Here is a 12,724-nt window from a genome sequence, read left to right as displayed (position 1 = left end):
TAGCATCAATGTATCATATCTATCCCAGGTGGAAGCAGCCGCATACCCAGGGTCAATTTCCCCCTTCCATTCCTCCAGGAGTAGAATGTCGTTCATAGGGGACGAGAAACAGAGAGAGCAGGGGATGTCAGAAGATGAGGACTTACCTCCTGATCCCTCTCCTTCTGTAGACCTGTTTAATCCGGCCCTCTTTAAATCCTTACTTCCCAAGGCCAGGAGCACTGCCCAACTTGGTCCTGAAAGTGTCCCTCAGGCTGAACCTTCCACCAGCCAGGGACCTACCAGTAAGGTCTTTTCAGATCCAACGTTTACCCAACAGGACATTCCCTGTCCTTCCCTTTTCCTCATTGTAGTCCAAAGACAATGGGGAACGCCAGGTACTTTTCCATCCCGGGGGGGGGGGGGCTGATAAAAAGTTATTTAATATGGCTCTAGCACTGTCAGAGGCGCTAGCAGTCCCCACTGTAGATGAGCCCTTAGCACCATTGGTTTCCTCCTTCACTGTGTCCGGGGATATAGCAGAGGTTCTGAAGTCAGTGGATAAGAAAGGTGAGCTTAATTTCCTCAGGACCCATCAAGCCTCGTCATGGGCGGTAAAGGCAGCTACATCAACTTCCTTTTTCACCAGAATTTCACTCCTCTGGCTTCACCAATTGCAGGCTAGGGTCCCACCAGAAGAGGTACGGATGCACCAAGATTTAAACAAATTAGTGGCTGCATCAGAATACATAGCTGACTCATCATTGCACACGGCCAGATTTTCCTCCCAGGCATTAGCATCTAATGTTACCTCCCGCAGATTCCTGTGGCTCAGACAGTGGCAAGCGGATGCTAGGTCCAAGTGGCAGTTGGCCTCAGCCCCTTACAAGGGAGGCCAGATATTTGGAGAGGCACTAAACCCTTATCTGATTGAGAACAAGGATAAGCGTAAGGTCATGTCCCCTCTTATTAGGAGAGCAGACAGGAGAGCTACCCCTTACGCCCGCAAGCAGTCCTTTTGCTCAACCAACACAGGGTCGGAATTCACTCATTACTCCCGCCCTTATCCTCCCAGACCGGAACATCAATTCGACAGATATGGTAACAGGGACAGACCCAGACAGCAATTTCAGGCCAAACAGGCGTGGGAGGCCATCCTTTCAGAAGGTCCAAGTGACAGCAAAGGTGCCTCTCCCATAGGGGGCAAAACATCACCACAGATCTCAGGGTCCTCAACACCATCAGATTCGGCCTGATTCTAGAGTTCAACTCCACACACACACACACACACACACACACACACACACACACACGAGACATTTCGTCTCTTGCCCACCATCCAAAAATCCAGTCAAAAGAAGCCTCATGAAAGAGACCATTTGACATGTCCTGGAGATCCAGGCCATAGAGCTGGTACCAGCAGGGCAGAAGGGACGGGTTTTTTTATTCTGTTCTGTTCATCGTTCCGAAGGCCTTGGGAGGGTGGAGGGCAATCCTAGATTTAAAGAAATTAAATATCCATTTGGCATACATGAAGTTCAAAATGCAAACGCTCCAATCCATATTAGCAGGCATCAGAAGGGGGGACCTCCTGATGTCCATCAACCTGACGGAGGCTTACCTACACATTTCCATCCTTCCCAGACACCGGAAATTCCTCAGGTTCTGCTACGCAGGTCACCATTTTCAGTACAGAGCTCTACCATTCGGCCTATCATTGGCCCCCAGAGCATTCACAAAGGTCCTGGCAGCTCTGGCTGCGCATCTGAGGACCATCCCGGTGCATGTCCAGTGTTATCTGGACAACATCCTCATTCAATCTTCAGTCCAGTTGGCTCAGTCAGAACCGGCATTGTCCATCAAGACCCTCCAGGACCACAGGTTTTCAGTCAATTTTCAGAAAAGCCAGATAGTTCCCTCCACCCGCCTCCTTCACCTGGGCACAGTGATAGATACAAGGAAGTGCGAGGTTTATCTGTCTCAGGAATGCCAGGACAGTATCCAATCCCTAGTCACGCAGATTCAAAGGGAGTGAGTAGTCACCCTAGCAATCCTTTTTCAACTGCTAGGAAAGATGGTTTCCTGCATAGCAGTAGTTCTTTGGGCTCGACTCCACTCCAGAACCCTCCAATGGTTGTTGCTCCTGTTCCAGAGACTAGGCACCAGTTCCTCCAACCACAAGGTAAGGGTCCCATCCCTGAAATCCCTCCAGTGGTGGGTCTCCCCAGCAATGGCCAGGGGAACCTTATTCAAGGAACCCAACCGACTCATCCTAACATCGGATACCAGCTTGTTTGGCTGGGGAGCGCACCTGCAATTCCAGTTGGCCCAGGGACGGTGGTCCCAGTCAGATCTGAAGCACAACATAAACTGGTTGGAGCTCAGAGCTATACATCTGGCTCTAGCCACTTTTGCAACATAGTGGCAAGGCAACACGTTCTAGTCCTCATGGACAATGTGGCGGCAAAAGCCCATATCAAGAGGCAAGGGGTTACCCACTCCAGGTCCCTCATGGCCGAGGCTCAATTATTAGGAACCTGGGCAGAGACCAACCTCTCGTCCCTCAAGGCGGAGCACATCTTGGGAGAGACAAATCGGCAAGTGGATTTCTTGATCAGGGCAACAGTGGACCACTCCGAGTGGCGCCTGCACCCGGATCTCTTCAGGGAGATATCAAAGAGGTTTGGTCATCCAGCGCTGGACTTGTTCGCTACCCCGGCAAATTCCCAGCTTCCGAGATTCTTCTCCCGGTTCTCGTCTCCAGGGGTGGAAAGGGTAGATGCCCTCCGCAGCCCATGGCCCAGAGAGCTCCTGTATGCGTTCCCTCTCCCTCTGATCCAGGCAGTTATCCGGAAGATGCTGCAGGAAAGGGCAGAGGTGATACTCATTGCTCACCACTGGCCAAGACAGCCGTGGTATGCCGACCTCATAGGTCTCTCGATCTCTCCTCCGTGGAGGATACCCCAAGCCAGATGGTTCTACAACATCCAGAGCCTCAGTGGCTCCAGCTAACCGCCTGGCATTTGAAAGGAGACTCCTAACAAAAAAGACCTACTCATCAGACGTGATTACCATGATTACCGTGATTACCAAATTAAAAAAATAAATAAATAAATTCAGGCTTCAAGAAGGTCTGCAACTAATAGAATTTATGATTCCACATGGAAGAATTTCTGTAACTGGTGTGGGAGACAACAGTTAGATCCAGCTACAATTCCTATTCCAAGAATTTTGGATTATTTACTGAAGGGACTTAAGAAGGTCTTACACCCAACACAATTCGCAGACAAGTTGCTCACATATGGCAACTCAGAACCCTTGGCTCAACACCCCATGGTACGTTCCTTTATCAGGGGAGCAAGTAACAGCAACCCGCCTGGGGTTCACAGATATCCCTCTTGGGACCTGTCCAAGGTATTACAGGCTCTCACTTCACCTCCATTTGAGCCCATCAAAATCTCCACTCTACGGTTCTTGACACTCAAGGTCGCCTTCCTAGTAGCCGTCACATCGGCTAGGCGCATCTTGGAAGCACTCTTAATTAGAGATGACTTACGTATTTTCATAACAACAGGGTGGTCCTACGCTTAGACCCTTCCTTCATCCCAAAATCACAGGGCACAGGAGATTGTGCTGCCAGATTTTTGTCCTGAGCTTTCCCACAATTTGGAACGTAAATGGCAGACCTTGGACTTCGTAGAGCCTTGCGTCGCTGTATTAAGCGAACTGCCTCTTTTCGCAAATCTTAAGCTCTATTCATTTCATTCCAGCCCTCTTCAATGGGTCAGAGGGTGACTGCCTACTATCGGCAGATGGATTAGGGCTTGCATAGCAGGGACTGTGCAAGCCATCCTTGCCAGTTCCAAGATGAATCACCGCACACTCCACTCACAGTGCGGCAACTTCAGCGGCATGGGCGATCCAGGCGTCAATCGAAGAGATATGCAAGGCAGTGACATGGTCGTCCTCTTCCCCATGTGTGAGGCATTATAAGTTAGATAACTTCGCCTCAGTAGACGCTTCATTTGGCAGGAGAGTTCTCCAAAGAGTAGTAACAGATAGTGGGACACAGCCCCAGACTTCTTCCCACCCATAGGGACAGTGAGGCTTTGGTATGTCCCATCTGTGGATTCTCCATTCGTCATGCTGGAGAAGGGTCAATCCGGTCCTGTGTCAGGGGAATTTGAGCCACAACCTTGAAAAATCATCAACTGCTGTGCCTTCGTCGTGACTGGGGATTTCGAACCGGAGGAAGAGAGGTGTGGCAAAGGTTGATTGACTTAGTCTCTAGGGCAGAAAGGCAAGATCAACCCATCTGTGGATTCTCCATCGCCATGCTGAGAAAAGGCGTTCAGGTGAGACAACGCCCCATCTCCGCAATATTAATAATTAATTAACTAATTCGATTCCAAACCACCTTTCTTTTATAAGTGTCAGAAAGGGGAAAATACCCTTTGACTTTTTAAAGGCCAATATATTTTATCATCACTTTAATCAGTTAATGCTCTTTAATTTCCTTAGTTTTTTAATTAGCTAAATTGATTTTATTCTAATTATAAATAATGTATTATGAGAATAACAATGGTATAATTGTACAGGATATTTTTAAAATATCAATAATAGTTACTGCTGTCAAACTATATGTGAAGATGTGGACTGGATTGGTCTGTTTTGAGCAGGAAGTAGCAGATTCCAGATTTCCTTCATTAGCATTCTGTGGAACTTTCCACCTAAGTCAAATTATTAATTTTAGTGTACTGCTTCCTATAAAGAAAAAAAGTTATCACAGAACTTATATGGTTGCTTGCTTGTTTCATGGGAAGAATATTAGAATCCTGCATAGGAATTGTCTCTTCCACTTATGAATGCCTCACATTCCTTCCATCTTTATAATTCTGGTCCAGTTTGTTAAAGTGAGACATTGCCTGTCTCCAAGCTACATAGTTTCCTACTAGATTGCTGGTAAATTTCCTATTGGAAATCTCTAGTAGGGATTTCAACTTGTTACTTACTTTGTCTTTCTCTTATCCCTCAATATTGTCACTTAAATTTTATTTTTCTTCCAATTTAATTCTTGATTGATTTGTTGCATCAACTTGAATGTTTCTATTTATTAGTTTTAGCGTGGCCATTTTATGAACTTTGTAAATCCACTGAAAGATCAATGTTTGCATGCTGAGTAATCTTTCTTTGGGTAAAACATTTTAGGATTATAATCCTATAATCCTATAATCCATTGAAGTAGCATGGAAATAACTTCAGCTGAATCATCAAAACATATATATTGGTCCCCAAAATGCCAACCAGAATAGATTCACACTACATGTAATCAGGGAAATTGTGCAGTCTTCAGATTTATTTAATGTTCTCCAACATGGTGCAATCAACATATGTTTAACTACTTCTGTAACTGCATGGGAACAGTAGTTCAACATGTCTAGAGGGCAACATATGGAGAAGACTTCTCTGTTTACAGCTTTTACATAGGATCATATCCAAGATTAATTTAAACTAAAATTCAGTTCTGCACTTAAAGCTATTAAGAAAGCTATTACTTTTTGTGCAGTACCCTTGTTTGTTTGTTTAGAAAATTTATTTGCTGCCCATCCAACAACTCTGGGTGGCTTACAACATTAAATATTAAAGCAAAAAAGAAATTAAAATCACTTCATCAGTTTCAGTTATTTTTATTCTAAAGTTTGTAAAGAGAAAACTTGCAAGACATAATTATACTTATATTTAAAAAAGTCTTCAGGTAGTAATATACATGGATAATGACATGCTCTGTTTAAGGAAGCAATTGAATCATTAAAGGACAATTGAATCATTAATAGTCATCTTTTTTCTTTATCAAATAAAAACTAATGGGAGCCCAATATTGGACAAAAAATACAATACTAAATTCATTTCTCAGTTTTCAATATTATCAAGTTGTATCATCTGAATTTAAAATTGAAGTTATTTGACCATATATGACATGAGATTAAAAAGCTTGGAAATAAGTACATTATTACTAATTTATTGTTGCAATCAGATGTAAATTCATATTTACTGTGTTAATACCTTTTGGCGATCTCCCATGCCGAAATTCTAATTCTTGATGCCTTACCATATTTCAAAACCTGAGATTATAGATATAACTGAAATTATTTTGCATCCTTGATATAAATCACATTGTCTGAAGGCATCTTGGGATGTGAGTCCAAAATTTGATGGTGCTAGAACAAGCCTATTCCCTGTAAGGTAATGTCTAACTCCTGAACTGCACATTAACAACATAGCACTTGTAGCCAATCTTTACTGAACAAATTCTAAGATGTGTTAGCTACATTTTATGACCAAAAGAAATTAGTTTCATAGTTTCTAACCCCACCTAGCACTGTAATAGCAAATAAGATCATCACTCCAAGGTTGCATCAGTAATTATTTTCATCTGCTTCTTTAAAGTTGTTATAAATAACTGATTTAGGTGTTTAAAGCAATAGATATTGTTTCAATATGTATGCATATAAAAGATAGATATTGTTTCAATATGTATCCATATAGAAGTGTATGTGTGTATATTTAGGTGCTCTGACAATTCAAGAAGAAATCAGCCAAATTAAACGCAAATTGCAGGCTGGGAAGAAAACTCAAGAGAGGCAAAAAAAACGATACCGTGATCGTATGGTAGAAAGGTAAGCTGTTTCTCTAGGAAAGCATGACTCTATAGCACTTTAATAATAAATAATAATAATAATAATAATAATAATAATAATGATGATGATGATGATGATGATGATGATGATGATGATAAGGAAGGGACCTTGGAGGTCATCTAGTCCAACCCCCTGCTCAGGCAGGAAACCCTATACCATTTCAGAAAAATGGCTGTCCAGTCTCTTCTTAAAAACTTCCAGTGTTGGAGCATTCACCACTTCTGGAGGCAGGTTGTTCCACTGGTTAGTTGTTCTAACTGTCAGGAAGTTTCTCCTTAGTTCTAGGTTGCTTCTCTCCTTGACTAGTTTCCATCCGTTGCTTCTTGTCCTGCTTTCAGGTGCTTTGGAGAATAGCTTGACTCCCTCTTCTTTGTGGCAGCCCCTGAGATATTGGAGCAATGCTATCATGTCACCCCTCACCCTTCTCTTCGTTAAACTACACATACCCAATTCCAGCAACCGTTCCCTATATGTTTTAGCCTCCAGTCCCCCAATCATCTTTGTTGCTCTTCTCTGTACGCTTTCTAGAGTCTCGACATCTTTTTTACATCGTGGTGACCAAAACTGGATGCAGTATTCCAGGTGTGGCCTTACCAAAGCATTGTAAAGTGGCATTAGTACTTCACTTGATCTTGATTCTATCCCTCTGTTAATACAGCCTAGCACTGTGTTGGCTTCTTTGGCAGCTGCAGCACACTGCTGGCTCATATTGAAGTGATTGTCTTAGACTTATATACTGCTCCATAGTGCTTTACAGCACTTTCTAGGCAGTTTACAAATGTCAGCATATTGCCCCCTAACAATCTGGGTCCTTATTTTACCAACCTCAGAAGGATAGAAGGTTGTGTCACTCTTGAGCCCCATCATAATCAAACGCCAGGCTGTGGGCAGAGCTGGCTTGCAATACTACATATTCTAACCATTGCGCCACCAGGGCTCTATACTAGTATTTAGATTGTCCAATTTTTCAGATTTGATTATTTCATTATATTTATATATTTTTATTTGTAAAACAATATATCCAACCTCTGTTGACATAGGGAAAGTTAACTTGATGAAAGTTGACTTGATGTCTTATTTTTAAGTTAGGATTAGGGATAATAGTAAAAGAGAAACAAGTTACAGAGGGAAGAAACCAATATTTTTCATATTGCCACTGAGTTGTTTTTTTTACTGGAATTTTGAGCAATTATAGAGGGAAAATAAGGCGATTTAAGATTAAAAAGGTAAAGGTTCCCCCACGCATGCGTGCTAGTCGTTTCCGACTCTAGGGGCCGGTGCTCATCTCCATTTCAAAGCCGAAGAGCCAGCGCTTGTCCGAGGATGTCTCCGTGGTCATGTGGCTGGCATGACTAGATGCCAAAGGCACATGGAACGCTGTTACCTTCCCACCAAGTGGTCCCTATTTTTCTACTTGCATTTTTACATGCTTTCGAACTGCTAGGTTGGCAGAAGCTGGGACGAGTAACAGGTGCTCACTCTGTTATGTGGCACTCAGTATTCGACCCGCCAAACTGCCGACCTTCTGATCACCCACTGAGCCACCACGTCCCTTAATTTAAGATTAATTTAAGATTTAAAATTAGGGAGCTGGTAATCCCAGCAATTCTCAAATTATGTTTAGGGACAGGTGATTTTCAGAGAGTAAAATTATAAGACTTCAGGAGGGTTTTAAAAAAGAGGTGGAGGTTCTTTCTGTACTAGAAAAGATGAGTTCTATCTAAAATACATCAGCTTCTCTTCTTAAGTTCAAGAGAAGTTCCAAATGATTATACTGCCCAAAACAGCAAATCTTTAAATAATTGTTTTATTTGCTGCTTCTTTACAGGATTCAGTTTGTATGTTCATTGTGCAAATATCGCACTTTCTATGAAGATGAGATGACCAATCATTTGGAAAGCAAATTTCATAAAGAGCATTTTACATTTGTTGGAACCAAGCTACCCAAGCAGACTGCTGACTTCCTGCAGGTGAGTTTTTTCTCCTTAAACTTGCCTTCTATTCATATTTCCAAAAGGACCAGTGATACTTTACTGTGAAAGATGTCAAGTAGTGGTAGCCCTCACTTAACGACCTCCCCTATTCAGTGACCATTTGAAGATATAACAATACTGAACTAAGAGATTTATGGCCATTTCTCAAAGTTCTGGCCATTATAATACACTTGCAGTTACATGATCTTAATGCACTTGGCAACCAGCACATAATTACAACAATTGCTGTATCCCATTGTCACATGATCCCTACTTATAGCCTTTGCATCCGGCTTCCAATAAGCAAAATCAGTGCAGAAGCTATCAAGAATTTGCAAGTCATGGTCACATGATATTGCACTTAAGAAGTACAGTAAGAACTGCCATCATATCTCAGTGCAGCCGTGATTTTTTTCCACTTTACAACCACATTACTTAATGACAGAATTTGCAATCCCAATTACAGTAATTAGCTGTAGACTACCTATATATGCCAGAAAAGCATTTTTTACTTGTATTTTTCACCTTAAAGCAACATACGATTGCTTTGCTCTTTCTTTTTAATTCTTAGAAAGAAATGAAGATATAGCTTGGGAGAAATTGGGAGAGGAATAAGAGATTGGATTTTGATTGGAAGGCCTACTCTGAATGTTACTAGCATTCGGTTTAGTATTAACAAGTTTTCTTCAATGCAGGAATATGTAGCTAACAAAACAAAGAAGACAGAAGAACGTCGTAAAGCAATTGAAGATATTAATGCAGTTATACAACAGATTTACAAAGACCAAGATCTTACACAAGGTATATATGTTTTTGATCTGAAAGTATCTTAAAATTCAGGTATAAAGTTATGGATATTCTTGTATAACTATTATGAAGAAGTGTGTTGATTAGCAAATGCTTCATTGTTCTCTGTATGTTGGTCTCAAATTCTATATTCTGCTGGCTAAGATCTCTTGAGTCAAAATATATAGGAGCACATATAAACATCTTTTCAAATTGGTATAATAATGAGTGATTTTTCGAGGCTTATACACAGCTTTGGAAGCTGTCTCTGCATGCACATAATTTCATGGGAAAGAATGAACAATAATGTTATTACAAGCAGTTTAAAGATATTATACAGAATAGGGATGTTTCTTAGAAAAATATTTTTTATTTACAAGTGACGGTACCCTAAAAAATGAATCTATTCCCCCCCCATTCCTTCTTCTAGTTTGTATGGCTAGGTTTCCATTTTTTGTTATTATTCAGTTCCAAATTTATATTTGAAATTAATCTGATGATATTGCTGGAATCTTACAAAAGATGCAGTGTTTCTAGGTTCCTTGAAAGTCAGTTGTCTTCTTATGAGGTAATGCATATTTTACTACAGGCTGTAATGTATGGGCTTTATTTTACTTAGATATAGGTATGGAACATTTTGTAAAAAAGGTGGAGGCTGCTCACTGTGTTGCCTGTGACCTTTTCATCCCAATGCAATATGGAATCATCCAGAAGCATCTCAAATCCCTTGATCATAACCACAACCGTAGAGTAAGTGAATTTTATTTATTTATTAAACCAATTTATATAATCAAGCTAAATCAAAGAATATTAGATGAAGGAATGCTAAAAATAGTGGAGTCACTTTATTGGTCCCCTATCCCCTGGGGTCCCCAGGCCTGTTGGCATTACCAGCTCTTAAGGGATCTCTAGAAGCTCAACATTGATGAGGCCAGTTTCACCTCAGGGAGGAGAAGAAGTGTGGGCACCGCAGCAGAAAAGGCCCACCGCTAGAACCCCCCCTAATGTAGTTCCTTAGGCAATGGAACCCGTAACATGCCCTTTCTGCTGGATCAGATAGGTAGATTAAATCAGGGAGAAGTGTTCCCTCGCATAACCCAGTCCCATGCCAAGAAAGGTTTTGAAGGTCAACACCAGCACTTTGAATTGGACCCAATAAAACTGGCTACCAATACAGCTGATGAAAAAAAAACACATCACTGCTCCCACTGCTACATTTTGCAATCACTGAAATTTATGGATACTCTTCAGAGACAGCCTGAGGTAGATAGAGTACATTGCAATAGTCTAACTGGGAAGTGACCAGGGAATGAGTGACTATGAATAAGTCCTCCTAGTATAGGAATAGGTGCAACTGGCACATGGTATAAAGTTGTACAAAAGCTTTACTAGCCACAACTGCTACTAACTCTTTGAACTGCTATTAACTCATGTCCTCCTAGACATGAGTCTAAGACACGGGTCGGCAACCCGCGGCTCCGGAGCTGCATGCAGCTCTTTGAGCCGTCTCCTGCGGCTCCCAGCCGCCCGGTGCGCGCTCACCTCTTCGAACGGGCAGTGGTGCGCGCGCACCTCTCCAAATAGAGAGTGGCACCACCCGTTCCGGGTGCACGCGCACCTCTCCAAGCCGTCCCATCCTGTCCGGAGACCTGCCGCGTTCGTCAAACATGGACGAACACGGCAGCTGTGCAAATGGGATGGCGCCGGTTTGGAAAGTGCGCGCGCACCTCTCCAAGCCGTCCCGTCCGGAGACCTGCCGCGTTCGTCAAACATTGACGAACACGGCAGCTGTGCAAACAGGATGGCGGTGGTTTGGAGAGTGCGCACGCACCTCTCCAAACCGCCGCCATCCCGTCCAGAGACCTGCCGCGTTCGTCAAACATTGACGAACATGGCAGCTGTGCAAATGGGATAGCGGTGGTTTGGAGAGTGCGCGCGCACCTCTCCCAAGCCGCCGCCGTCCGGAGACCTGCCGACGAGCGGCAGCGGCTTGGGAGAGGTGCGCGCGCACTCGCCAAACCGCCGCCATCCCGTTTGCACAGCTTCAGCGTTCATCCATGTTTGACAAACGCGGCAGGTCTCCGGACGGGACGGCGCGCACCTCTCCAAAGGGGAGACCCGTTGCCGCACAGGTGCCTCCCATTTTGTGCATGCGCAAAATGTTTTTTGTGCATGCGCGTGAGTGGACGCACGCGCACGCACTTTCTGCGGCTCCCACTTTTTTGTTTGTGTGATAGAACTGGTTCTGAGTGGCTCTTTTCCTTTTTCCGGTTGCCGACCCCTGGTCTAGGAGGACCTCCAGATTGTGCACAGGGTCTATTTGGTGCAGTGCAGGCCTATCTACTACTAAAATGTAAAGGCCCAAAACCAGAGCAGCTCAAAGCCCAAAGCCAAGGTTTCATTGAAGCTATTGTTCTCCATCCAGACCTTCATAATCTCCAGACATCAGGATAGGATATCCACAGCCAATCCCCTTCTCAGATTCTCACCCTGAAGGGGAAGCATAGGGAGAAAACACTCACCTGACAAATTTGGGGAGGAAAATAATCTTCTCCCTCTCTTTGGAGCTATTGGAGAAAAAAACTTAGGATGTATGTGTATTCCACTCACCCAGCCCCTCCGATAAACCAAGCTTCAGTGCCTTGGTTGGCCTCTCCAAATGGAAAGTCCCTTGCAGTAAAATCTAATTCATGTGATGAGAGATGCCAGCAGCAAAAAATTAAAATACAATACAGCTCAACAGTGGCAACCAGCAGTAGTTCCATAATAGCAGCCAACACGACAGTAAGCCTGGTACAGCCCTAGTCCATCCTCAACCCTTCTCTGGTTCCCAGGCTTTATTAGCACTAGCACAGATCCAGAAGCACAACACACACATCAACCCATGGACACGGCCCAACCTCCAGCCAGTTCCCTTGACGTTCCACTGACTTGTGTTCCAGCTGGCTCCATCCCCTGTCCCAATAGTCAGATCACAGTCCCAGGCCCTAATCCTCATAGCAAGCCTCCAAAAGTGCAGCAGCTGACTTCAACTTCATATATAATCTCAGGCTCACTCTTGCATTTGAGTGCCTGCAGCTCTTTGCAACCCCGACATGAATAGGCACAGCATGGGTGTGAGCATGGCAATGCAGTGTCCACAGCCGGAGAGCAAACACAATCTGCCTGTCGGCATTAACCAGCCAAAAGAAAGGGGGGGAGTAGAAAAGGCCTAACCAAGGTTCAGTCCAAGTCTAAAGTCAAATCCAATCCAGGTAAATGCCAAAAAATTTGCAGATTCATGACTAA

At 43.4% G+C, this 12,724-nt stretch overlaps 1 protein-coding gene across 3 annotated transcripts in view; it reads left to right on the top strand.

The window, feature by feature from the left end:
• AKAP8L (A-kinase anchoring protein 8 like) overlaps positions 1–12,724 on the top strand; it is a 50,672-nt gene that overhangs the window by 34,976 nt on the left and 2,972 nt on the right. For 2 of the 3 annotated variants that reach the window (XM_083353600.1, XM_083353599.1), the window contains exons 7-11: positions 6,548–6,656; positions 7,206–7,259; positions 8,506–8,647; positions 9,346–9,451; positions 10,056–10,186. In XM_083353600.1, coding sequence (XP_083209726.1) covers positions 6,548–6,656; positions 7,206–7,259; positions 8,506–8,647; positions 9,346–9,451; positions 10,056–10,186 — 542 coding nt within the window. The remainder of the gene's footprint in view (positions 1–6,547; positions 6,657–7,205; positions 7,260–8,505; positions 8,648–9,345; positions 9,452–10,055; positions 10,187–12,724) is intronic. The other variant, XM_083353598.1, reaches the window with a different exon arrangement.

The sequence above is a fragment of the Vipera ursinii genome, assembly GCF_947247035.1.
Source record: "Vipera ursinii genome assembly, chromosome: 2".
NCBI lineage: Eukaryota > Metazoa > Chordata > Lepidosauria > Squamata > Viperidae > Vipera > Vipera ursinii.
The sequence above is the reverse complement of the archived record's forward strand: the minus strand, read 5'-3'. Positions and strand labels throughout refer to the sequence as shown.